This window comes from Phoca vitulina, unplaced genomic scaffold (assembly GCF_004348235.1).
Source record: "Phoca vitulina isolate PV1807 unplaced genomic scaffold, GSC_HSeal_1.0 scaffold7, whole genome shotgun sequence".
Taxonomy (NCBI): Eukaryota; Metazoa; Chordata; class Mammalia; order Carnivora; family Phocidae; genus Phoca; species Phoca vitulina.
Genome location: NW_022589710.1, coordinates 30,484,269 through 30,510,909, shown reverse-complemented (window position 1 = coordinate 30,510,909; position 26,641 = coordinate 30,484,269). Strand labels below are relative to the sequence as shown.

Here is a 26,641-nt window from a genome sequence, read left to right as displayed (position 1 = left end):
ACTGGTGCTTGCTGAAGGAGAGAGGGTTGGGGGAATGAGTGAAGTAGGCGAAGGAGATTAAGAGGTACAAACTTCCGGATATAAAATCAATAAGTCACAGCATAGGAAATATAGTCAAGAACATTCTAGTAACCTTGTATGGTGACAGATGGTAATTATGCTTGTCATGGTGAGGACAGTGTAGTGTATAGAATCATCGAATCACTATGTTGTACACCTAAATCTAATACAAAATTGTATCTTAACTATACATCAAAAAAAGAAGAAAAAGTGTGTCCCCTTGTCCCCAGGAAAAAAAATTCTATTGTCTTCGTGCCCTCCTGTAATGTATTAATCCCCTTCAAAGGCAATTCAAGGTATTGAAAGAAAAATGAAATTATTTTAGCCACGCTGCTGTTACCTATCCTATTCAGAAAAGAATTGCTTCAATTAAAATTAAAGATTAACAAATGATGATTAGCATGCATCCCCTCATCTCTGAAGGTGATTTAGCTATTCTCAGTTGGTAGCTCTCAAAGATGGTATTGAAGCGCACGTGCAATAAAAGGGTCAAGTTTAAGACTGCTTTAAACTTCTGCTCTCCATCCCTGTTAATGGCCTTCCTGGTGTTAGAGATTTGTTTAATGATCAACAGTGGCTTCTGTTCCTACCACTGAGTCTTTCACAAAGTAGCATAACCAAGTCAATGTTTAACTGGATTCTTTGGGCCTGGAATGGCAGAGTAGGAGCTGAAGGGACATCTCCATGGAAACCAGCCTCCCAGGCAGTGGCCAGAGGGTTTACTGTGTGGTGAAAGAAAGCTAGAAAGATGCCATGAAGTGTTTCGTGGAGCTGCGGTAAAATTCTGACGGACCTTAATTAGGACAAGCGAAGTTCAAGGCCCCAAACCACTTTCACCATGGTTGTGCTTTGAATATCTTTACTGTGAAATGGGCCTGAGCCATTCTAAGGCTCACCCTCGGGTGACCAAAGTAGCACCCTTGCAAAACGAAGAGGAAGAGGCTCCCTCGGCCAGCCCCGTGGCCTTTGCGTTCGGCCAGAATCTGGAAGGAAAGAGTTCCTATGTGTTCGCAAGGCTGCAGGATCGGAATACAGCTTTGGAAAGGCAGCCACCACCTCTCCGGGGGTGTGGAAGACACTCGGCAGGTAGGTGTGACACCCGTCGTGAGGTTTGCGGAGTCCGGCCAAGGGAAGCTATCGACAGACGTACTGGACTGTCTGTCTCCATAATCCTATCAGGAAGTTTCTAAACGGCTGAAACCTAAGGGGCCAGCTTTCAACTCGAGGCTGCGTGTTTGTCGAGTATTCCGGGTACATTAGAACCGGTGTGTAAACTCTGCACCGAGGGCTTTTTACCGTTCCACACTAGAAGGAAAAAACCGTTTTGTTTCAGCTTAGTTTACAGTGCTTTCAATGTTTATACCTAGCTTTGCCAGACGATTAAAATTATATAGATAAGATGTGATAAATTATGACAATCATATGTTTCAGTTAGATTCTAAATTTAAATCATTCTCTTCAGAACCATTTAGTGCATCAGGCTTTGTTGTTTTGAAAGCAACACTTTAGGAGTGAATTCATCCTAATGCGAATTTGGAAATCACCCCAAACAGAACTGATTTATTGCAGTACAGATGAGAGGATGAGTCACCCCCTCCCCAACCCCACATTCTTCACGCAGAATATGAACTAAGTTCTGTCATCTGCAGAACTAAGAGAATTTTCCCCCATTAGGATTGGAAGCTCTGAGCCTGAAGTGGCTATAAATTATCCTGGGATATTTTATAAGACATATAAAATATTTATGACAACCACAATGATAATTAAACAGTGATTCTAACTTGGGAAGAGAAATACAAGTATATAATGCATATGTATATATCTATGTAATTTTTTCTTTATTTATATTCTGGATCAATAACACAAAAAGTTCCCATTACTGGTCAACTTGGCCAGAAAGCCTTATATTCTCTTTCAGCGTCAGGTATCTCTCACCCACACTGGTTCTCATGGCAATTTTCTGAAGAACTGACAACCTTTGAAGGGGGATATGGCCTATATTTATGTCTCCAACTTCCTAAGCACGTGAATGGGAATTTTCCTGTAGTTTCATTGAAGAGTTCCTTTTTTTATTCAAACCATGTATCCAGAGTTTTAAGATTCTGGTAACTGAATAGTGAAAACTGATTCTAATGCATTAGAGTCCCACCTGGAAAATAATCTTATTTTTGAAATGACAAAATCACATTAAAAATAACAAAGGGATGGATGGTGAACATTCTGATCACTAATTTTAAGAGACCCATATTCTAACTCAGCTCCACCAAATGCCAAATTGTATGAGTTTGGGAAAATTACTGCATCAATTTCCTTCACCTATAAATCAAGGATAAAAATAAAACTGCCCGACACAGGCTCTGCCATTTTGGATGAATCGAATTAAATAATGAGGTGTTACCACTCAAATCATAACATAAAAATCAGGAGGAGTCAGGCTGCTGAAAAAAGTGTTGCCAGAAATACTTACATTTCTTAACTGAAAATGTTTTTTTGTTGTTGTCATTGCTGTTGTTTCTGTCTTGTTCAGTGTGCCAGCATCTCTTGAAAGAAAATACAGACATGGTGAAGTTTTTAAGGTGGTCGTTCAAATGTTGTGAGGATAGAAACACATAATTACGCAGGGATTTTTCCATTTAGAATGCAAAGTGAAACTGTGGGATAGTCTCTGCAACAATCTAGAAATTAGAATGCTTCCGGATTACTAAGAGGAAAAGACAAAACTTCCTTCATGCAGCGTTGATCATGGTAGCAGTCCTACCGCCCCGGGGTAATCAAGCTAAAACATAAAACCCATAATGGACCTCTTGAGTCCTAGCTGTTTCCTAACAAGGCTTACTCTGTAGCCCTAGCTTGCTTCATCAGGAAAGAACATTGATGTGTTGTATTATAGGGCAACTTGTGGGAATTTCTTTCCCTAGTTGGGGGGACTATTATTTAATTGGGAACATACAATGCTAAATATTGCATACTCCTGTCCAAACTCATGCTCCATTTTTAAAATCATCTCTCTATCTAGTACCTACGCATCTATCTGTCCACCATCCATCTATTTCATCTGAAAAGAGAATTTATTTTCATTTCTTAAAGATATATTTTTTCTGATTTCCGAAATTTATTTTGGAGCAATTTCATGAAATTAAAACAAACGAAAAAGTTTCTATTTTCCAGACCAAATTCTATGTTTGAACAATATTTGTAGTCAATACATTTTTTATTTTTCCAATCCATTATAATATAAATCCAATATAAATTCCATCCAGTATGAATCCAGAGAAGAAATGAGGAAAGCAAAAATTAAATCCTGGGTCTAGGCTAAATTTTATCCTTTGCATTCATGTAGGACCTCTGCCTTACGTGTTTCATCTCCACATTCAACATATAGGTTAGACATATATAACTAAAAAGGTACCAAATTGTATTAACAAAGTCTAATGATTAGTCTAATTTAATAGTCAATTTGTTTATGGTTTGTTTTTATTTCTCTCCCAATCCTTCAAGTGCCCAGGGCCATGTATTTTGACATCCCACTGGAACACGGAGAAACAAGTATTATTAAAAGTCATCCACCCCGAAGACTTCAAGTAAGATGAATTTAAAAGGCTTCATAAGGAATTTCTTGGATTTCATGGTAACATCCCTTTTTAACTCTAATAAAGGAGGGATATTGCAAATGACTAAGTTAGTAAGAATGAGAATGTTGTTAAAGAGAATGCTGTCAGTTACAAAGACCTTATTTCTTTAGGATTTCCTTTTGTAATGATTTCACTTTTAAGACCACCACCAAAAGAAGGAAACATAGTATCAAAGACACAAGTCCCATGCGATTCAAAAGACCTGCATCTGGTACTGACGAGCTAGAGGACTGTGGAGAAATCACTTGTAACAAACAATAATAACAATCATAACAGCTAGGACTATTTAATTAGCACCTACTTCAAGTCAGATAGACTCTGCACAACTTGATCAGTGTCAATCATTTAATCTTCATACGCCTCTAGGAGAAAGGAGGTATTATCTTTGCTTAATACATGTGGTTTAGAGAATTAAGTAACTTGTCCAAGGACAGTGGAGGTCAGCTATCCACCAGATCTCCAAAGCCCATGCTCTTAACTATCAGCATCATTGATCTCTACAGACCTTCTATCCCTAACCTTCTATTGTTCTAAATGTTAACTGGTTGCTGAAATTGAGGACATCGGATTCCAAGGCAGCAAAGCAAGAGCTTTAAATGCATTCACCTTAATAAATATTTAATGAATTCCCTCTAGAGAGTTATAAATTCTAAGAACTCTTCATCGTAGAAAGGGAAAGAGATCTGAGTGGATCCTTGAAAATGACCATCAGCTAAGAGAAGGGGTTGTTTGGCTCTCCTGTGAGCAGGATCTATCACTGACATTTGAAAAAAGGAATTGGAAAAAAAGGAATTGGAGCCAAATCCCACCTGCTACACAATTCACCCAGATATCTGGACAAATCCCAGAGGTATTTTAGTTCATTTGTTGGGGGTTATTTCTGTTTCAGTTGGTTTTTATTTACCTGTCTTCTCCAGAAGCTCACAATCATTGTTTGAAGTGATTATATCTTTTGTTCACAAAAGAAGCATTTTTCCCAAAATATTGGAAATCTCAAAACATTTTTATTTAAATAAAAATAAAGTATAATTATATCGAATTGATACATAGTTTTAAAACTTTTGAGCAAATCTCTAGCTAAACTGGACAATTTAAAAACTTAGTTTTCTTCCTAAATCAGATGTACCTCTTCAGAGGAATGTGCTTAATACGTGTTCCTGTGGAGGCAGAAAGCCGAATAACTCAGGAGATAGGACTATAACCAGTGAAAAGTATTCATGTAGCAGTCTGTAGCTCACAAAGTACGTTTTATATCTATCAACCCTAAAGCAGCTAAAGTTAGGCTTTGATTCTCAGATCAGTTCAAGCTCACAAGGAGAACTTTCGTGTTTCAGAACCAAATACTGTATCCCCACATCCTAACCAACCACCTTAAAAATCAAGACAAATGAATCATTCGAGTGCAAAGACTATGTCTTATTCTGTCTTATATCTTCAGTCACTAACACTTAATATGTACCCCCAAAAAAGCTTATGAATGAATGGTGAATGAGTGACAATGAGCCCCATTATCCCTGGTGGGAACAAAATTCAAAATGCATTCTCCCTGCTATCGCAGACCTATAGCATCCCTGAATTATAAGTCTAATTGACTAGCTGCCAATGTCATGGATTATGAAGATGTAGGAGTGTTTGTTGAACCCCAGAGCTGGGAAGCAGTTGGGCTTCAGCTTTCCTCGGAACCTGAAAGGCACAACCCTCTCTGTGTCTCCCCTAAGCTCTTCTCCGTGCATTTGCTTTATTCTTCCTGCAAATCGACTTTCTCTGCTCCTCAAGACCACTTGGTGAAATATGGCCACCCTCAGTTCCTGAATTTACATTTTATAGTTCCAGTCAGACAGACAGATTAGCCTGGCTCTCTTGGCTCCAATTCAAAATTCCTGGGAGGAAAGATCTTATTGGCTCAGCTTTGCTCATGATTCCAGTTCTGTTCCAATAAGCTATGACCAGAGGATATGCTCATGCAGTAGAAATGTGGGCAGAGAAGCCCCCCTCCCCCACCCCGATAAATTCTGGAAGCAGCTCCCAGAGAAGAGGGAAGTCACTGGGAACTTGGCAGACACTCCCAAAGATATCAACTATAATTATCTTCACAAATGAGGCTCAGCACATTTTCCACCACAAATGGGTTTTTGAGAGAATAATAAATGCTGGGTTCCCATGACATGCTAATTAATAGCCTAATCTCTGCCAAAGAAAATTCTAAAAGTATTTTTAATTATTAAACCAAATCTAATTGCATCCTAAATAATTTGAGTTGCACATTTGGCACTCTCCACTTCCTAAACATCTACTCCTCAAGTAAAGAGCAGGTCATGAACTAAAGTTCTCCAGATCGGGGCTGCTGAATTCAGAGAGCCTCTGCCAGGGAACTCTGAATCCAACGTGCCCACCTCGTGTTGAAAAGTTGATCACCACTGTCCCTCCTGGCCTGATTCACCTTCTCATCCAACCATCTCCGGTTCCACCTAAGGGGGAGATGGTCAACTGCCCCCACCCCCAGGGCCCCATGCAATGTGATTTCCTCAGATGACTTCCTCTTTCATCTCCCAAGATTTTCTTAAATCTCACCGTCCTACAGGCTTATAGTGATAACCTCGTGACAGTTGGAACCCTTACCCTGACGCTCCTGGTTCCCATGAACCACCACTATCTTTTCTTTTCCTCAGAACACTGACGTCTAACACACCAAGCTATTGACTTCTATTATGTTCACTGTGTATTTTGTTCATCACCTCCCCACCAGTGCTAGAATATTATTTTTCCCACAGGCAGAGATTTTTGTCTGTTGTCTTCACTAATGAATCTAAGTGTCTAGAACAGTATCTGGCACATAATAGGTGATCAATAAATATGAGTTGAATAAATGTTCAATGAAGGAATGCAGAGGGGGAAAGATGAGTATAAGCCCTGCAGGTGGGAGATAAGGAGGGAGGTTCCAACCTGGGTGGTTTTATTATGTTGTTTTCAGTATTATATAATTCGTCACAAATGTATTCTCTTTCCTTATCTTTTCTCTTTGCCCATTTTCGATTATCTGTTTCTTTGTGATTTGTGAGAGTGCTTTATATAGATCTTATATAGATCTTATATAGATCTTAGATCTAGCCCTTCGTTAGTTACACGTGTTACAAATATCTTTTCTCCATTTATGGTTTGCCTTTTCATTTTGTGCGCGCGCGCGCGCGCGCGTGTGTGTGTGTGTGTGTGGTTTGCCTTTTCATTTTGTGCGCGCGTGCACGCGCGCGCGTGTGTGTGTGTGTGTGTGTGTGTGGACACAAAGATTTCCACTTTAAATGTTGTCAAATTTCTCAATCTTAGTCTTTATGTTTTGTATTTCTTGTATTTTGTCTGAGAAATTTTTATTTTCCCCAAGGTCATAAAGATACTCTTCTTTAATTCTTTTTTTTTTAAGATTTTATTTATTTATTTGAGAGAGTGTGTAAGCGAGAACGAACACAAGCAGGGGGAGGGAGAGGGAGAAATAGTCTCCCCACTGAGCGGGGAGCCCGACTCGGGGCTCGATCCTAGGACCTGGGGACCATGACCTGAGCTGAAAGCAGACGCTTAAACAACTGAGCCACGCAAGCGCTTCTTTACTTCTTTCTGAAATTTATAATATTTACCTTTTCACATTTAGGCCTTAATCCATCTGAAATTCATTTGTGTGCAGATGTGAATTTGGAATTTAACTACTTTTTTTTCATTTGAATAATCTATTGTCCTGGGGAGCCTGGGTGGCTCAGTCATTAAGCGTCTGCCTTTGGCTCAAGTCATGATCCCGGGGTCCTGGGATGGAGCCCCGCATCGGGCTCCCTGCTCAGCGGGAAGCCTGCTTCTCCCTCTCCCACTCCCCCTGCTTGTGTTCCCTCTCTCGCTGTCTCTCTCTCTGTCAAATAAATAAATAAAATCTTTAAAAAAAAAATCTATTGTCCCAATACTCTTTATGGAATTATCCTTCTTTGACCATTGATTTAAAAAGTTACTTCGGTCCCATATTCAGTTTCCAGAGCTTCATGAGTCTATTTTCAGGCTCTCTCTTCTGTTGCATTGGTCTATTTGTGTATCTCCATAGGAATTTCTCAGTCTTAATTATGTATCTTTAAGTCTTAATATCTAAAACAATAAGTGCTTTTATTTTTCTTTTTCAGAATTATCTTTGTTATTTATGATGCTTTGCTCTTCCATGTGAAGTTTGGAGCTTTTTATCAAGTCCATTAAAAACCTTGCTAACATTTTGATTGAAATGCATTCATAGATTAATTGGGGAAAAATTGACCACATTTATAATACTGAGTCTTCTAAACCACACACATTGCATAAATCTCAATTTACTCTGATTTTCTTTTAGATCTTTTATTTTTTTATTTTTTATTTTTTTAAGATTTTATTTATTTATTTGAGAGAGAGAGAGCACAAGAGGGGGGAGCGGGAGAGGGAGAAGCAGACTCCCTGCTGAGCAGGGAGCCCGATGCGGGACTCGATCCTGGGACTCCAGGATCATGACCTGAGCCGAAGGCAGTTGCTTAACCAACTGAGCCACCCAGGCGCCCACTTTTAGATCTTTTAATAACGTTTCATAATTTCTCCACAGGGGTTTTGTGTGAGGTTTTTTTTTTAGGTTTGTTTCTAGGTACCTATATCAGTCAGTGTTCAACCAGAGAAACAAAACCAGTAGAAGGAGATTATATATATATATATATATATGTAATATTGCAAGGAATTGGCTTACGTGATTGTGGAGACTGCAGGGCAAGTCTGAAATCCACAGGGCAGGCTATCAGGGAGGTCAGGCTGCAACTGCAAGGCATGAGCTGAAGCTTCTGTCCATAAGTAGAATTTTCTGTTCTTCAGGGGAGCCTCAGCTTTGCTCTTAAGACCTTTTAACTGATTGAACCAGGCCCACCCAAATTACTTAAAATAATCTTCCTTACTTAAATCATTATGAGGGTGCCTGGGTGGCCCGGTCAGTTAAGTGTCCAACTCTTGATTTCGACTCGGATAGTGATCTCAGGGTCCTGAGATCGAGCCCCGAGTCAGGCTCCATGCTCAACATGGAGTCTGTTTGGGGTTCTCTCTCTCCCTCTGTCTCTGCCCCCCCACCTTTGCGTGCACTCTCTCTCTCAAAATAAATAAAATCTTTTAAAAAAAAAAAAGTCAAATGCTTATGGACTTTAATCACCTCTACAAAATAATGTCACAGCAACACCTAGATTAGTGCTTGAGTAACTGGAGGCTATACCCTAGGCAAGTCAATACTCACCATCAAAATAACATTGTGGGGGTTTTCCCCTCCTATTATGAACATCTTGAGTGAAATCATGGTATTTGTCTTTCTCAGTCTGACTTATTTCACTTAACACTATACTCTCTAGGTCTGTCCATGTTGGAGCAAATGGCAAGATCTCATCCTTTTTTATGGCTGCTTAATATTCTTCATGTTCAACGTTTTGACAATGCTTGTAAAACAAATCTTCCAACTTACATTTTGATGCAGCTCTCTTGTACTAGGTAGAAAGGTAGAGAACAACTCAGTCTCTGATTTCAAGCTGTGATCCTGGCTCTAGTTTGCCATCTTACACGATGCATCTTTAGGTCCCCTTTAATCTCTAGAAATAACTCACAGCCATCAGGAGCCCTAAACGCCTTATGGATCAGCTTCCTCTAAGTATGTATTTCTGCTTGTTTTCTGGTCCATGGAGATATATATCTTGTATTAAAGCCCAACCACATCTTTTTGGCTTTATGTTTTATTTTTCATTTGGGGCAAAGAAAATTATTGAAGTGTGAACTCATTGTAATGCCTTGACCAGAAATTCCTCCTTGGGCTCATGATTTCTTGCTTCCAGGTTGCCCTGGACACCTTTACCTTCTTCTGAGAACCTTAAAGGACATACATTCTTAAGTTATGGTGCCAAACAAATGTTGCAATTTCTTTGAGCTTCTCCTGCCCATCTTTCTCTTCCTGTTACTATGCAGGAACAACCATCTCAGGTTAGTGTGTCACCAAGCTCAGTGACTTCTGCTTGATTTAATTTCCATTTCGGAGTTTCCCAGCTGACACTTCAACTGATTAGCCTGACCATTTGTTTCACTTGAGAAGCCAAATAACCCAGAAACCTTTAGACAGACAATACATTTTTTATAACATGAGATAAAAAAAGGTGTCATTCTACCATACCAGTTCTCCAGTAATTCCTTCCCTTGTATTCTCTCTGAAGATGATGAAGTGAGGCAGTTTGCTTCCCAAGCGACGAAAAGGAACGTTGATACGGACCCAGAATTCTGGGGAAATTTCACTTGACTTGTTTTGTTTAGAGAAGCCAATTTTCCAACAGTTTTTTCTGCAGTGCTTCTCAGGCCAAGTGCAAATACTTATGGGAGGGATCCTATTTGCAATGTTAGTTGCTGCCATCTAGTGCCCTTTGTGGAGGAATAGTGTGATTCTTAGTTCTTTTCAAAGGCCAGGAAGAAAGTAATTGCCTGGAGGGAGTTCTTAAAGACACCTACTCTTTAACTCGTATCAGAATTATGGGTTTAAATACAATGAGGCTGAAAATAGAGAAATACATATTTATATTTTCAAAGAAAAAGCTGGCCCTAAGAATTTATGGAGAGATTGTTTTGAAAAGCTGAAAATATTCAAATAGCTGGGGTCTTCAGATTCAATTTTTCAATAATGCACCACAAACAAATCCTCTGCGGTCTACCCTGATGTAGTTCCTGTGTTCACTTGAGGCACTATAGGAGCCAGTGGACCCCAACCTAGAAAATCATCAGAATCCCCTGGGGATATATTCCAAAGAAACGACTGAGAAGCTGGACTTCAATGAAATTCAAACCTTCTGCTCTGCTCTGCTCTTGACATTGTCAATAGAATAAGAAGGCAAGTAGAGAAGATAAAAGAGGGCAAGTAAGCATATGAAAATACGTTCAACATCATATGTCATCGGGGAAATGCAAATTAAAACAACAATGAGATACCACTATACATGTATTAGAATAGCCAAAATCCAAAACACTGACAACACCAAATGTTGGCAAGGATGTGGAGCAGCAGGAACTTCTTATAAAACTAAACATACTCCTCCCATACAACCCAGCAATTGTGAGCCTTAGTATTTGCCCAAATGAATTGAAAACAGATGTCCACACAAAAACCTGCACAGGGATGAGTATGGCAGCTTTATTCATAATTTCCAAAATTTGGAGTAACCAAGAAGTCCTTAAGGAGATGTATGGATGAAGAAACTGTGGTACATCCATATAATGGAATATTATTCATCACTAAAAGAAATTAACTCCCAAGCTATGATGGACATATGGAGAAAATTTAAAGACTGACTTATTTATTTGAGAGAGAGAGAGGAAAAGAATGAGCAGGGTGAGAGGCCAAGAGAGAGACAGAGAAGCAGACTCCCTGCTGAGCATGGAGCCCAACATGGGGCTTGATCTCACAACCCTGAGATCATGACCTGAGCTGAAATCAAGAGTCGGAGACTTAACCGACTGAGCCACCCAGGTGCCCTTATATGGAGAAAATTTAAATGTGTATTGTTAAGTTAAAGAGGCCAATCTGAAAAGGCTATATACTGTATGATTCCAAAAATACTGACATTTCAGAAAAGGCAAAACAACAGAGACAGTAAAAAGATCAGTGGTTGCCAGGGGATAAGAGGAGGAAGGGAGAGATGAATGGACAAAACACAAAGGATTTTTAGGGCAATAAAACTATTCTGTAGGATACTACGTCGGTGGTTACATGTCATTATACATTTGTCCAAATCCAATGGCTGTACAACACCAAGAGTGAACTTTAAACTATGGACTTTCAGTGATAATGACGTGTGAATGTAGGTTTATCAATTGTAACAGACGTACCGCTCTGGTGAGGGATGTTGACAGTGGAGGAGGTTGTGCATATGTGGGGGCAGGGAGTATCTGGGAACTCTCTGTACTTTCCAGTTTTGCTATGAACCTAAATCTGCCCTAAAAATTAAAGTTTATTATTTATATATATAATACGTATATTCATTCCCAGGACATATTCTAGACCTGTTGAATCACAATCCCCAGTGAATAGCCCAGGTTTTTTGGTGTGTGTGTGTGTGTGTGTCTGTGTGTGTCTGTGTGTCTGTGTGTCTCTGTGTTTAATTTCAGGAGATTCTGATGATAAACCAGGTTTAGGAACAAGTAGAAGAGGAAGGAGCACGGGATTTGGAACTGGATTCAAACCTGAGTTTGAATTCTAAAGTTGCCATTTTCTAGCTATGAAGCCTTGGACAAGTTATTAACCTCTCGACAATGGGGAGATCATCATAATTACCTACAGGGTTCATGGGAGGATTGAACCAGATGACATATTGTGACCCTGGGACTGACAGACAAGGGCAACTGTAAAGGTTCCTGAGCCTCCTCACCAGAAAGAACTAGATCCTGAACCAAGTCCAGGAAATGGCACAAACACTTCCTTGTCCTCCCCTCAGGCCCTGAATACCCCCTTCGGTCACTGCTAATTCTTCTTCCCACAGGTGCCTGGATAGCTCTTTCCTCTTGGTCTCCATTCCCCGCAGGTTCTGATCTGATCGGCTGCTGCCTCTTACGCCAGTAGGTCCCATTGGCCCAGCAGAGAAGAGAGCCAGACAAACCTCTCTCTTACTAATCCTCATCACCTCTCATGACATCCTTGTGCAGTTCTTATGCTAAAACCCCCACTTTCTCCACCTAAGGTGAGAATGGAACAGGGAACCACTTTCTACCACAAATGCAAATTGTCTGGCACAGGCACACGTCTAAACTAAAGACTGTTTGTCTCTCCTCCCTGTCTCCAAATGCTTTGCCCTCGTTTTCGTCCTCGCCAGGTGAGCTTTGGGCTGTGCCAGCAGGAATGCGGGTTGCTCTCCCTAGAACAGCTCAGGCCCAGGCCCAGAGACCAGGGAATTGTCCTACAGAGAAGTAGCAGGACGCACAGGTCATGCTCACCATGAGTGCTGGCTGCTCAGCATCCATTTCCCTGTCTCCTTCCTCTCTCTTTTCACTCTGGTCACCTTGAAAGCTGGCTTCCAGGTCTACCCCTTGATAATGCAACCAATCAGACTAAAATGAAAAATAATTTCAAAATAAATCATCATTTGCCTTTAGCGTTGGACTAAGGTGGGAGTGGTGCTCACACTGTTTGCTGCAGTGTGGTGTCCTCCTCATTTCCCTCCTACTTCTCGAGCCATCTCTTCTCCGTGTCCTTGGCCAGCTTGTCCCCATCCACCAGCTTCTCAGGTTGGAGCTCCTCAAGTCTTCAGTCCTTGGCTCTGCTCTTCTCACTCTTGACCTTACGGTCAAGATGGTCTTACCCATGACTATGGTTTCGGTTATTCTCTACTCAGGGATGATCCCCAAATATGCGTCTCTAGCATAGACCTCTCCTGTGAGCTCCATGCCTGTATATCTCATTATCTACTCAACATCTACACTGGTATGCCTCGAAGGCATCTCAAACTCAACCTGCTCTAAACTGAATTTGTATCCTCCTGTTATATCTCATTCACATCTGGCCTTCCCTAGGGTTCCCATCTCAGTGAATGATAACACTATCCATCCTTTGTATTTGGAGGCCATTTGGACCCTTCACTGTTCCTCACTAACTATAACAAATCTTGTTTGGTCAGTTTTAAATATTTGTAGAGCCCACTGATTTCCTCCATGAGCCCTGAGCCCATCACCGTTGTCCTCCTAAATGCCCTCCCCGCATCAGGGATTGCTCTTCTCTAGTTTCCACAGTGCAGCTGGAGTGATCATTTTTTAAAAGCAAATGTAATCATGTCACTATTTGGCTTGATACATGTCACTGGCTGCCCACTGCTCTGAAGAAGACCAACATCCTTAGAAGCTTCATCCGGCCCTGTGAGACCTGGCCCCTGCCTACTGCCTCTCCAGCCTCTTTTGAGCAGTTCTTCCCTTTACTCTGAACTGCAGTCAACTGACTTCCTGCAGTTCCCTCAACGGATCCTGCTCTTTCCTACCTCGGGGTGTTTGTGCATGTTGTTCCCTCTACCTGGAACACCTTAGTCCCCTAAAATTTCCTAAATGTCCAACTTCAGCTGGAAATTACTTCCTCAGGAAACTTTCTTGGACTGCCCCCTTACTCCTCCCCCCCTTGCATTAATTTTCTAGGGCTGCTGTAACAAAGTACAACAAACTGTGGGGCTTAAAACAATAGAAATGTATTATCTCACAGTCCTGGATGCAGGAAGTCCAGGATCAAAGTGTTTGCAGGGTTGGTTCCTTCTGAGAGCTGAGCAGAAGGATCTGTTCCATGTCTCTCTCTTAACTTCCAGTGGTTTCCTGGCAATCTTTGTCACTCCTTGGCTTGTAGAAGCATCACCCCGATCTCTGCCTTCATCTTCACATGGTGTTGTCCCTGTGTGCATACAAATTTCCCTTTTTTAATGAGGACACCAGACATACTGGATTAAGAGTCACCCTGCGCCAGTATGACCTCATCTTTAACTAATTACATCTGCAAGGACCCTATTTCCAAATAAGGTCACATTCTGAGATTATGATTATGGGGGTTAAGACCTCAACATATGAATTGGGGTGGGGGGGCACAATTCAATTCATAACACCCTCCATTCCCAAGGTGGAGTTCTCTGGTTATATACTGTCACCGTCCTGCCCTGTAGACTTCTTCAAAGCACTGATCACAGTTGGTAATTATTAATGAATAATCATACAAGCAAAATGTATTTGTTCCCCCACCAATTATAAGCTCCATAGGGACCATGTTTGTTGACCACTGCACTCTCATGCCTGGCACGCACTAGTTGTCCAGTATGTACTCACTGAGTGAACAGATAAATTCTACAGCCCTCCAAGGTCCCTGCCCGCACGTCAGTGTGGAGAGACCCACGTTTGTCTCCCAGGCCTGCTCAACCACTTCCAGAGCATTAAGTCATCCGAGGCAAGTAGGGTTAAAGGCAGGTCCACTGGTTCATCATTGGCTTCCTAGTCTTAATGACCCTTTGAAACTCTAACATGATCTCCCCCATAAAGATAAGCCCCTGCTAGAAAAAAAAAAAAAAAGGCAAACAAAACAAAACAAAACAAAAAAACCACATCTAAGATTTGTAAGCCCACTGCACTTTCATTTTAAATGCTCCACCTGGGTGCCAGTGATTATTATGGAGGAGGCTGAGGGAGCTTCTCTGGAGAGTTTAATACAGGTCACTTCCCTAAGGACTGGAAGAGTCCACTGGGTGGTTAAGGAATGAATAAAACAAATTCCTGGTGCCTCTTTCATCTCGAATACTCTAAGCCCCTTGTTGTCTGATAACTTTGGACTTGGTCCGTCGATGCAGACAGAAAAGGATTCTTAGTGTTTTGACTCTCTGACCAATATTTAGATCAATAAGTCCCTGGCAGCGGTGCAATAGAACAATAAAGAACCCAGATGAGTTGAAAAGTCTTTTGCACAGATACGACCGCAGTCCTGTTGAAATCGCGTTCCCTATGTGCTCTCAGGAATAAGTGCTGCTTTTGCAAAGTATTAAGATAGTTTAATGTCTGGCTTTTATGTTTCATCATCTCATGGCATGAGGAATGCTGAATGCTCTAAATGTTGGACTTCTAGAAGCTTGAACCCATTGACCTGCCACAAGTAATTACTTCTGAAATGCTCCTGAGCCAGCAAGAAGCCAGAACGACTCACAAAGCAAAGGTGAACTGCAGCACTCACTGGAGGGGGTGGGTAACGGCAGTGGGCGGGGGGGGGGGGGGGGCTCTCCTTTTCATATACTCCTTGCACAGAAGACCTCAAAGACAAATGTGACTATGAAGTCACTCAGCGTTAGGACCTTCCAGAGCTATCCATTCTCTCCTGGGCCTGCCTCCAGCTGGCAAAGACTCTCGTCTCTGAGGTAAACTCTGGGCCCTTCTCCACTTCCTGGTGAAAACAGGGAGATGCAGATAAGAGAGAGGAATTTTACTAGGACATTGGTAATTCTAGAAGTGCTCAAATTTATGAAAAATCTGGCATAATTCTTTCTTTTTATTCTTCTCCTCAGGTTAAACCTTTCTCCTCAGTCTCAGTTTTCAGGAGAAATCATTTCTACGAGGTGTTCCTGACTTACTTACCATCACCTCCCCAAAAAGGAACCCTTGGGAAAGGTCTTCTGAAGAGCTTTTTCCTTTTATTCATTTGTCAGCTTCTGCTGAGAAAATGCCCCTCGTGTAGACATGAAAACTGGGAGGTAGTAAACTTTCAGCACTTTCCACTCCTGCTTCATTTTGGAGCCAGCTCGGCTGCACACCTGGCTGATTTGGTAGAAGAGGTCAAGGCCAGGTGTGCGATGTTGGCAGAACTGTAGAGATGGTCCCCTCAGGAGGCTCGCAGCAGCCAACACAGTCCCTGTCCACAGGGCGGCAAAAAGGTATCACTGAGCGCATCTGGCTGCCGTACCCTTCCCTCTCCTGGCCACAGCAAGGGGCGAACAAGGATGTTTTCACCCCTGGTTGCCCTTAATAACTGCACTGTCCCCCTGGGGTTTATGATGCACCAGGGGAGATCACCAAAGTCACAAATAATCAACTTCCTAATATACCAGGGCTTATATTGGCATATGGGAGTACAGCCTATAGAAATGGGCTCCATTTAACCACTCAGTGGCTCCCCTCCAATGTCATGGCCAGACAGTGGCAGAAGAGGCAGGAAGAAAGAGGCCAGTCTTACCCAACCAGAACACATTTCTGGGGAGATAGTGATAAGCATCTATTGACAGGGTAAGCGATAGTTCATCAAAATGAGATGTGGAAACATAGTTCCATTTAAGGTGTGCAAAACTCTACAGGAGCCTTAGAAACTATGTTCTATGCACAGCAAAGCTCCATTCAGAGAGCTACACAAAGGACTCAGTGGGGAGCTACAACGATCCACCTTTGACATCACAAGAGATCTCGATGGATTATAACTGATGGCTGATTAAGATCTCACTCCGTTCCAAAAAAAAAAAAGGCAAGTTGTGGATTGCAGAGTCAGTAACAAATTACCCCATTCTAACGAGTGTGTCATCTTTCACAGCTGGAACTGGAAAAGAAGATGCAAACTTCAGGGTATACTCCTGGGAAAAGACAATATTTACATAAGATGCGAATGCTGGAAATGAACCGTAACAGACAAGAAGTAAGTATGAGAAGAGAGAAGAGGAGTGTCATATCTACCACGTTTACTCCACATCATCACTGCCCTCGCACTTGAATGGTTTAGCATCTGTCCCCAGGCTTTACTTAGCATTTTAAATTTGGTCGTTGGCACCGAAGCCTCAACTACTGGAATTGGGAAACATCAGCAAGATCCCTTCTGCCACTGACCCTGTTGAGCCTTTTCTTTGTTTTCAATCATAAGGATGTATCTGTGTCCCAAGTCTCTCTGTTCTTGCTTTCCTTTTTTTTTTTTCCTCTTCACAAATTGCTCCCATGACATTCTGGCTCCAGCAGGAAAATGAGGTTAGGTCACTTGTCTCGGTTTAGGAGAATAGAGGGGGGTGAGTGGGTCTTTATTTTGATACCTAGGCATCCTCCATAATGCACACCATGGGATTATCCTACAAGAACCATCTCTTGTAACAAACCCCTTTACAGTCATGTCTCCTGTAATTGTCATATTCCATTCCTCACTCTGGAATTTAAGCCTAAAGTCACCATCTTCTGCAATCCCAAGTATATCGGTGGCCTACCAACAAATGTTTTTACAAAGGTCCTCCTCTTAAATCAAGCCATGCCTTTTTGAGACTGTGGGCATACTCTCCTCTCTCCTAACAAGCCTGTGCCTAGAGAAAGTTTCTGTACCTTCTAATAGGAAAAAGAAAACTGTGTTCTGGTTAGGGGACCAGAATACACATAAGCACACAACTTGCAGAGTGGCTGATCTGGTGACCTATTCTGGTGACAGGAGCTCAGGGGGGAGAACACTAATCCATTATAGCTGATCATTTTCAGAAGAAAAGTCTTCACAGGGAGGCAAGAATTAATAAGCAAAAACCGAGGGACCATAAAGCCAAGAAAATCCTTCAAAGCATCCCAAGACATGACAGGGATCTTCCAACCTTGTTGCCGGATGAAAACTTGAACAGAAGAAGTCCAGGTCAGTCATACAAATTTTTTTAGCAGAATAAAATATTTCAAGTGTTTTTAAAATTTCATCAAATAAACTTCCGGTGGGGGGAGGGGGAGGAGGGACAGCAAGTAGCCTTGGGTTTCTGCTGATAATGTACTTCCTGGAAAGTAGGGATCACACTGTCATGTAATTTGGGGCGGCTGTGAGGAAAAGACAGAAGCTCAAACACTGTAGGAAGATGTCTCTTTTTAGAGGTTTCCCGGGCTTCGCGGGCATTCTGGCCATGCCTGCTGCATCCCTAGGAAGAGGAGAGGCAAAAGAGCCTCAGCTTGTGGTTAAAGAGAATGAAGCACGTGGACTTCTATTAAATAGCAAACCGGTGTCAGTCAGTCTGCTGCCCTCTGCAGACACCTGCCCCCACCCCGCTTCTCCCCTGCCAGCCCTCCGAGGCTCATCCCGACCGTCTAAAACTGAAGCCAGCATCACGGCCCACCCCAGGCTTGCTCCTCTGCATCTGCAGGAGTGGGTGAGCCCTCCACGCTCTCAGGCCAGAGACCTGAGGCTTTGCCAGTCCTTCTCCTCCCCCTCCTTGCAGCTGGTCAGTCACGAAGTCCTGTCATGCCACCTGGCACGGAACTCGTACCTTTCCACATTCCCAGTGCCACCCGCAGGGCATCGTGTCACACCAGGGCTGTGGCTCCAGCCTCCTGCCTGTGTTCCTCCCTCAAGTCTTGCCCTTCTTCCATCAACCCTCTGTCCTGATGGTTCTCGGGACCGTCCCCAGGCCACCAGCACCAGCATCACCCCACGGAGGGGCTGGGTCCCAGGCAGAGTGATTAAATCAGAAAATGTAGGGGCAGAGGCCAGCCATCTGGGTTTAACACCCCCTTAGGTGATTCTGATACCCCTAAAGTTTAAGAACCGTGGCTCTACTTGGTAATCGAAGTATTGGCCACAGACCAGCAGCATTGCATCACCTGGGAGTTTATTAGAAATGCAGGATTTCAGGCCACACTCTGGACCTACTGAATCGGGGTATGCATTTTATCAAGATGCCGAGGTGATTCTCACGCACGATCGTTTTAGAAGCACAGAGCTAATAGCCAAGTAATCTTATAAAATGCCAATCTGACCATATCATTCTCTTGCTTAAAAAAAATCCTCAGTGAGCCTCCATCAGCCTGAGGACAATCTAAACTCTTCACCCTGGGGGCACCTGGGTGGCTCACTCAGTTGAGCATCTGACTCTTGATTTCAGCTCAGGTCATGATCTCAGGGTCGTGAGATGGAGCCCTGCATCGGGCTCCACACTGGGCATGGGGCCTGCTTTAGCTGCTCTCTCTCCTTCTCCTTCTGCCCCTCCCCCCTCTAAAAAATAGTAAGTAAATAAAAATTTAAAAAATAAGCTCTTAATCCTGGTACTCTAAGCCTTTAGGGTCTACTTGTTGCCACCCTTGTGGCTGTCTCTGCTGCCATTCTTGTGCCCGACTTCGCCTCCAATCAGGCCAGACTACTCAGTGATTTCCAGCAGACATCCTGTTCCTAGCCTCCGTGCTGTGTGCTTCCACCAGCTGCAGCCCATTAAGTTTGCCCGGTCCATATTCCCCCAGGGCAAACCCACCCTTTGAATATATAATATTGGTCACGCACACAGCTTGCTGTGCTGTGAGCCGAATCCCCACATCAGCAGGACTGACCATGGAGAGACCCACAGAAATGCCATGTCTCTGGAAGTCCTGAGCTTCTCAGATGCCAAGTTGCCAGCTGAAAGAGACACTGCTCCTGCTCAGAAGAACAGGATGCTTAATCAATAAGTTAATTAAATAAGAAGAGGCTGAATAATTGAACATCTACTTGGGGAATCTATTTAACCTATCCTCCCAGTGCCAGAATGAAATATGCTATGTAGGCACAGAGATAAACAACTTCTACAGTTTAGAACCTATTGCCAAAACAACCCCAAAAAGTGTCTCAGCTTAAGTTAGATACTTAGAGTCATTGCTTGAGGGCAAGCCAAGAGAAACCAACATTGGTAAAATCTTTGGAAGATGCCCCAGATCTGGAGGGGCCCAGGAAAGATGGTGGCACATAGAAGAGGGTTTCTCTGCATTCCTGATGCTTTTTACAGCTGCTTCATTTTGCTCTAATCAAGGTTTAAAAATTGATTGATTGATTGATTTTAGAGAGAGGGAGAGAGCATGGGAGTGGGGGGAGGGGCAAAAGGAGAGGGAGAGAAAAATCTCAAGAAGACTCCGTGCTGAGTGTGCAGCCAGACTTCGGACTTGATCTCACAACGCTGAGATCATGACCTGAGCCGAAACCAAGAGTCGGACGCTTTAACTGACTGAACCACCCAGGCGCCCCTCTAGTTAAGGTTTGTTGAGTGCTTGCTTGTTGCAACTCCTTGTTGCGAAGGAGTTAGTGCTAGCTCTCACGTGACAGAGCCAGAGTTCAAGGCCAGGTCTTTCTGACTCCAAAGGCTCACTCCACCATCCCCACCCCCTCCTATACCCTCAGCAGGAATCCAGGGATTTGGAGCTCTGTCCAGGACAACCTTGGCAAAGTCTGCAAATAGAGGGGAGTGACTCCTCAACCTTGGCCGCCCCTCTGCCAAGCCCACTGATTTCACCACCGCGATAGGCATGTGCTCGAGCAATGATTCCTTTTTCCTTATTCCCAGGTAGCATCTTTGCTTTCTCTCTCTGTCTACTAAAAGCAGTTTGTTTTGCTTTCTCCTGAAAGTGGGGCAAAGTCAAGATCATAGATTGACAGGAGCTTTCTGCTAGTCCAATTCTGGTCGTTAAGATTCTGCTGTACCCACCTCCTCTTATTTAATGCTATATTTGCCCATTTTTGTTCCCTCTTGGGAAGGTGGGATGAGAGTTTTAGGTCTCTTATAAGATAAAAGTCGGTCTTTGTTTTCTGCTGCCTCTTTAAAATGAAATTTTACATATACCTTACATTCACCCACTTTAAATACATTTCATATCTATTTATATAATGAATTACACATGACTTGTATAATTGTATGAGAATTACATATAACTTATACAATAAATTACTTATAACTTATATGATGGCTCACTTGTTCCTAACTTACACAAAGCGAACATTGTTCTATGGGTGTACAATTTCATGAGATTTAACACGTTTATGTGGCTCCTGCCTTTTCCAGAAGCCATGATCTAGTATAGGGTAGTGGGTAGAAAAAGCAGTGAACTTGAAATCAAAGTTCTTCATTTGAGCCCCAAAAAATACATTTCTAAATGTAAACTCCATGGGAGCTTTTTGTTTCTAGAACAGTGCCTGGTACAGAGTAGCCTCTCAATAAACATTAGCTATATATTTTTCTAGATAGCTTTATTCTACATATAGACAGAGATTATAGCTAAGCTCCAGTTGCTTAACCTCTCTGAACCTCAGTCTCCACATCTGTAAAACAAGAATAAAGCCTTGTCTACCATGTAGGGTTTATGGAAAAATTAATCCAATATGTGTAAAAGCACATCTAAATGTAAAATGCCAAACCCATGCATGGAAATACAGGCAACTGAAGAAAGATGGAACTGAGGTCTTATAGCAAAAATCACTATCTACTTCAGGGGAAGCGGCACCTTCGAAATATTGTCACCTTCACAATTCTGGTCTTATCGGGCCACCGGCACCATTATCTACTTAGTATTGTTCTTTAAAGTATCCTGAGGGTGTGTGTGTGTGTGTGTGTTTTAAATTCAGCCTTGTCTATGAAATAAGTGTGAAATTATGGGTTTGATGGAATGGTGATACATTTTGCTAAAACATATATTATTATAAAATACATAACCATCAGACATTTTTAACGCTTTAGAGAATCCCTGTACTACCTGAAATCACTCCCTATTTCCCCCCACTGGTCTCTGTTGCTTTTCTCTCTTCCCAAATTAATTTTGAAGTTGTACGCACTCTCCTCTGCTCTGCGCACCCAAAACCCGTTTAGGTTTTTCAACATATTTTTCTTTTTATTTTTCCTTAAGTCTAGCAACCCCAGAGAATCAAGCAGGGATTTATAAAAATGTAACAAGTAAAAAGACATCTAGCTGAGAAGTTCTTAAACTTTAATGCTATGTATACAAAACCTTGTACATAATACTTCATGAATGATTTAAGAGAGATCTAAGGATAAAATGGACCGTGTGAATTTGGCTTCACGTACTAACTTTAGGCCTGCGTTATCGTAACATCAAGAGCGAGGTGGGACTTAAGCTGTTATTAATATTGCATTAGACCCACCATTAACAAACATTCTCTTCCTGTTTCAAAGCTCCTGCCTCTAGTCCGCAGAAAATTGCTGTTCCCAGTCTGAACGATGCCACTGGTGGTTCTTGGCTTGTTGGCAGAGCAGGGATGGTTACACCCCCTGGCCCCAATGAGTGAAGTCTTTCCCAGCCCAGTTACCAATACTTCTTGCCTCCCCAAACTCTCCGATGGCTCACTCGCTCACTCATCTGTTCATAGATGTGGTTCCTGGCTTTGCAATAGTACAGACAAGGAACAAGGAGAAGTCCAATGACAGTGTAACTGGGAGACCTCAGTTGAGAGGTCTGAGAGAGTCAGGTTTCCACAAGGAAGTGATAATTAGACTAACACAGGAAGTAGCCAGACAAAAGGGACAGGAATCCATGTATGTGTGAGGACCAAGATGCTGGAACATTCCGAACTGTTAATGGTCACAGTATGTGCAAAATCTCTTGAGTGGGAAGGAAGCTGGCAGATTCTAGACACTGGGTAGGAAAGAGAGATTCAGGGAACGGTCAGAGATGGTTCTGGAGGCACAGGCGGGGTGCAGAGCACACGGGGTCTTGCAAGTTGAGTCAAATAAGGACTTTGAACTTGAGTTTAAGATCAATGGGAAGCCACTGAAAGGTCAGGGGAGCCACACAATCAGGCTTACATTTTTAAGCATCACTCTGTCTACCCTGTGGAGGATGGATGGGAGGAGAATGCAAGAGGACATGGGGAGACAAGTGATAAGGACATAGCAGAAGTGCAAGTGAGAGATGGTGCTTGGACCAGGAGAGCAGGGTGACAGAAGAGAAGAAGCCGGATGTGAGGTATTTAGGAGACAGAATTGGAAGAACCCGGTGATGGATCGCATGTGGATTCGTGGAGAGAGCAGGAAGACCGGGAGGTTTCTTGGGTTACTCTTGAAGAACTAGGCAGACAATGGGGCAAAGCTAGGGCAATTTGCTGCATTAGGGTAACTGGGAGAAAATGAGGGTTTGAAAGAGAAAGAGAAGGCGAGTGTGACATGTCGCCAGGAGACAAAAATGGAGGCATCAAAACAAACAAAAGTGTATTGTAGCTCAGGAGAGAGCTTGGGGCTGCAGACATGAATTAACTATGGTTTTTGGTCACTACTATGTGTATAGACAATAACAATAATTATAATAACATTCAAGTATCCCCTCACCGAGGCAGAAAGGAAATTAATGAATCACAAGGCACAAACGCTCGCATTGAGATGCTTGATTTCCTCGTGTAACAGTATGCAGTGTAACAGTATGCAACATCAGCTATCAAGGGCTTAAATAAAATATGCCTTAAGTTTGGGCGCCTGGGTGGCTCAGTCAGTTAAGCGGCTGCCTTCGGCTCAGGTCATGATCCCAGGGTCCTGGGATCGAGCCCCGCATCGGGCTCCCTGCTCCGCGGGAAGCCTGCTTCTCCCTCTGCCACTCCCCCTGCTTGTGTTCCCTCTCTCGCTGTGTCTCTCTCTGTCAAATAAATAAAATCTTTAAAAAAAAAAAATATGCCATAAGTTTAATAAACAATTATCCTTAAGATGACATCCAAACGTTACGAATGGTTCAACCAGATGGAGGGGACATTCTGGGTTTTGACCCAGGATGATTTTCCTAGCTCAGAAGTGGCCATTGTTTTTGCTTTGTTAAAAGCCAGCTTTGCTTGAATAAAGCACCTGTTGTTCTGAAGTGCATTAAAAAAAATTTTTTTTTAAGTTTTATTTATTTATTTATTTGAGGGGGAGAAAGAGAGAGAGCATGAGCCCGGCAGGGAGGGGTAGAGAGAGAATCTCAAGCAGACTCCCCACTGAGCATGGAGCCCAACCTGGGGCTTGATCCCATGACCCCAAGATCATGACCTGAGCTGAAATCAAGAGTTGGACACTTAACTGACTGAGCCACCCAGGCGCCCCCTGAAGTGCATTTTTAAAAGGGCACTGGGTACAGCTTAAATAAAAAGCTACATACATACATACATAATATCCTATGCCAAAAAATAAATGATTAAATCTCTTCTAGAAAGTATAGAAAGTAAAATAAATTGCATGATCCTTTGAGCTATCTAGTTCTATAGGTCTGGGTTGCAGCCCAAACATTTGTGTTTCTAAAAGGCTTCATAGGCGATTCTATATGAGGTGAGAGTGGATATGAAGGTCAGGAAAAGTGTGTATCATGCACCTAGCACATAGTAGCTGTTGAATAAATTGCACTAGGTAACATCACCCGTGCAATACTCTTGCCAAAAATGCTTAACCTTAATCTAATCACAAGGAAACAGACAAGCCCAAATTTAGGGCCATTCTGCAAAACAATTGATCTGGATTCTTTTTTTTTTTAATTTATTTGGCAGAGAGAGACACAGCAAGAGAGGGAACACAAGCAGGGGGAGTGGGAGAGGGAGAAGCAGGCTTCCCGCCGAACGGGGAGCCCGATGCAAGGCTCGATCCCAGGACCCTGGCTTAACGACTGAGCCACCCAGGCACCCAGATCTGGATTCTTTAAGAATGTCAGTGTTAGGGAAAAAGAAGAAGACAATGAAGGGGGTTTGGAGGAAGAGGAAGGGAGGGGTCGAGAGTGAGAATGAGGGAGAGAGAGGAGGAGGAGGGCAGAGGAGGGAGAGAAAGAAGAGAAAAAAGAAAACAGATAGGGAAGATTATGCAATACATAATCCTAGATTGGATCCTGGATCTAAAAAATAAAACACGAACAGGCAAACAAAAAGCAGCTATAAAGAGCATTATTGGGACAACCATGAATATTAGAATGTGGACCATATATTAGAAAACAGTAATATATCAATGTTAAATTTTCTAAGTGTAATAGTTGTAGTTAAGTAGGAAAAGCACCCTTGCTGTTAGATTTGTGGTGATGTATTTGGAGGGGATGTAACTGCAACTAATTCTCAAATAGCTCAGCTGAAAAGCATGAGTGCATGCATGCGTGTATAAAATCAAAGCAATATTGTGACAAAATGTTGTCAATGAGTTGGGATATATAGGTATGTATTGTATTATTCTTGTGACTTTCAGAAGATTTTTAAGAATTTTAAATAACAAGAAAAACACTTTTAATGCTTATAGAGCTTTATATATATATATATATAAAGTTGAACTCATATGTAAATATATATGATATATATTTCAACATATATATATATATATTTCAAAAGAATACCAAGCACATTATTCTGTGTTCATAAACATCTAGGCACTTAATAAACAAACAAATCACTGTTAGGAGAAAAAGAATTAATTAAACTTTAAATTTTGTGTAGGAAATTCACAGAATGAAGATTTGGGGGAACATCAAGCAAGGAATGACTGTTGTCCCTGGAAAATTGGCAAAATGGAAACGTGGCTCCGTGAACAAGAGGCCCGGGGTCAGCTTCTCTGGGACAGTTCTAGCTCTGACTCAGAGGAGTTGAGAAAAAGCAAGAAGAAACCACAGGCACTGGTGAGGACCAGGACAGAGAGAATCCCACTTTTTGATGAGTTTTTTGATCGAGAATAAAAATGCTGTTCACTAACCTAGAAACTGAGTGCATTGAAAGCTTGCTTCCCTGTAAAAGTTCTTCAGGTTAGTTGTATGAATTATTTGGAGGAAACCCATTCACTGTCTTTTCATCTGGAGTCTTACAGTTAACAGGTTTGTCCTATATTATTAACTACGCTGCATAACTGCCTCAACACTGAGGGCATTTGATTGTCCCTCTTTTCGGTGGCTTGTGGGGTTCAGCTGGATGGTTCTTCTGCTGGCCTCTCGTGGGATCTTTTATGTAGTTAAAGTCAGATGGCATTTAGACTGGAGTCATCTGAAGGTTCAACCAGGTTGTGCAGGCAGCTGGACCTGACCCCTTCCCCTGTAGTCTCAGAGCCTCTTTACATGGTTTCTCCATCAGAGTGGTCCCTCCATCAGAGTAGTGAACTTTTATGTCAGCCCAGGACTCCCCACAGCAAATGTTCCAAGAGGAGGCAGCAGACCTGCCAGTCCTCTTAAACCCTCGAAATGGAACGGGCTCCCCACCACTCTCACCACATCCTATTGGTTAAAGCAAGTCACAGTCCAGGTCACAGTCCATGAAAGAGAGGGCTACACAGGACACGAATTGCAAAGTGTGGTCTATTGGAGTTCCTCTTTGAGACTTGCCACCACACCATACTTTCTTTTTTTTAAAAAAAGATTTTATTTGACACAGAGAGAGAGAGAGAGACAGCAAGAGAGGGAACACAAGCAGGGGTAGCGGGAGAGGGAGAAGCAGGCTTCCCGCAGAGCGGGGAGCCCGACGCGGGGCTCGATCCCAGGACCCTGGGATCATGACCTGAGCCGAAGGCAGACGCTTAACGACTGAGCCACCCAGGCGCCCCACCACACCGTACTTTTAAAAAGCAAATTAGGTCTTATAAAACAAATAGATGGGAAAGTAGATTTGATACAAATGAAAATGAGTTTTTAAAGAAAAGTCACAGTAATACTACATTAGACACTAAGCCCAAGGAAGTCACTCCTTGGGAGTTAGTGGCTTGTTATAACAGAGAGGCTGCAGGAAAAAGGGGGGATAAGGTCAA

At 42.4% G+C, this 26,641-nt stretch overlaps 1 protein-coding gene across 4 annotated transcripts; it reads left to right on the top strand.

Moving 5' to 3' along the window:
* The first annotated feature begins 781 nt into the window (after nt 1-781).
* On the top strand, nt 782-25,606 carry CCDC198 (coiled-coil domain containing 198). 4 transcript variants are annotated; one of them, XM_032405188.1, is made up of 6 exons: nt 782-1,146; nt 3,559-3,641; nt 15,319-15,405; nt 16,765-16,866; nt 17,682-17,826; nt 25,351-25,606. In XM_032405188.1, the coding sequence occupies exons 1-6, from the start codon at nt 930-932 to the stop codon at nt 25,584-25,586; spliced, it is 870 nt and encodes a 289-aa protein (XP_032261079.1). In that variant the 5' UTR covers nt 782-929; the 3' UTR covers nt 25,587-25,606. The 4 variants fall into 4 exon arrangements, with proteins under 4 accessions (XP_032261079.1, XP_032261081.1, XP_032261080.1 ...); XM_032405190.1 differs by lacking the exon at nt 25,351-25,606 and adding an exon at nt 20,320-20,748; XM_032405189.1 differs by lacking the exon at nt 25,351-25,606 and adding an exon at nt 20,317-20,748.
* Nucleotides 25,607-26,641: the final 1,035 nt, after the last annotated feature.

Excerpts from the sequence above, each read along its gene's own strand:
- CCDC198 (XM_032405188.1), top strand. The coding sequence starts at position 930 with ATGGGCCTGAGCCATTCTAAGGCTCACCCTCGGGTGACCAAAGTAGCA. Across the intron at positions 3,642-15,318 it reads ATCCACCCCGAAGACTTCAA|AAGCTTGAACCCATTGACCT; the intron begins GTAAGATGAATT and ends TTGGACTTCTAG. Across the intron at positions 16,867-17,681 it reads TGAACCGTAACAGACAAGAA|AAGAAAAGTCTTCACAGGGA; the intron begins GTAAGTATGAGA and ends GATCATTTTCAG.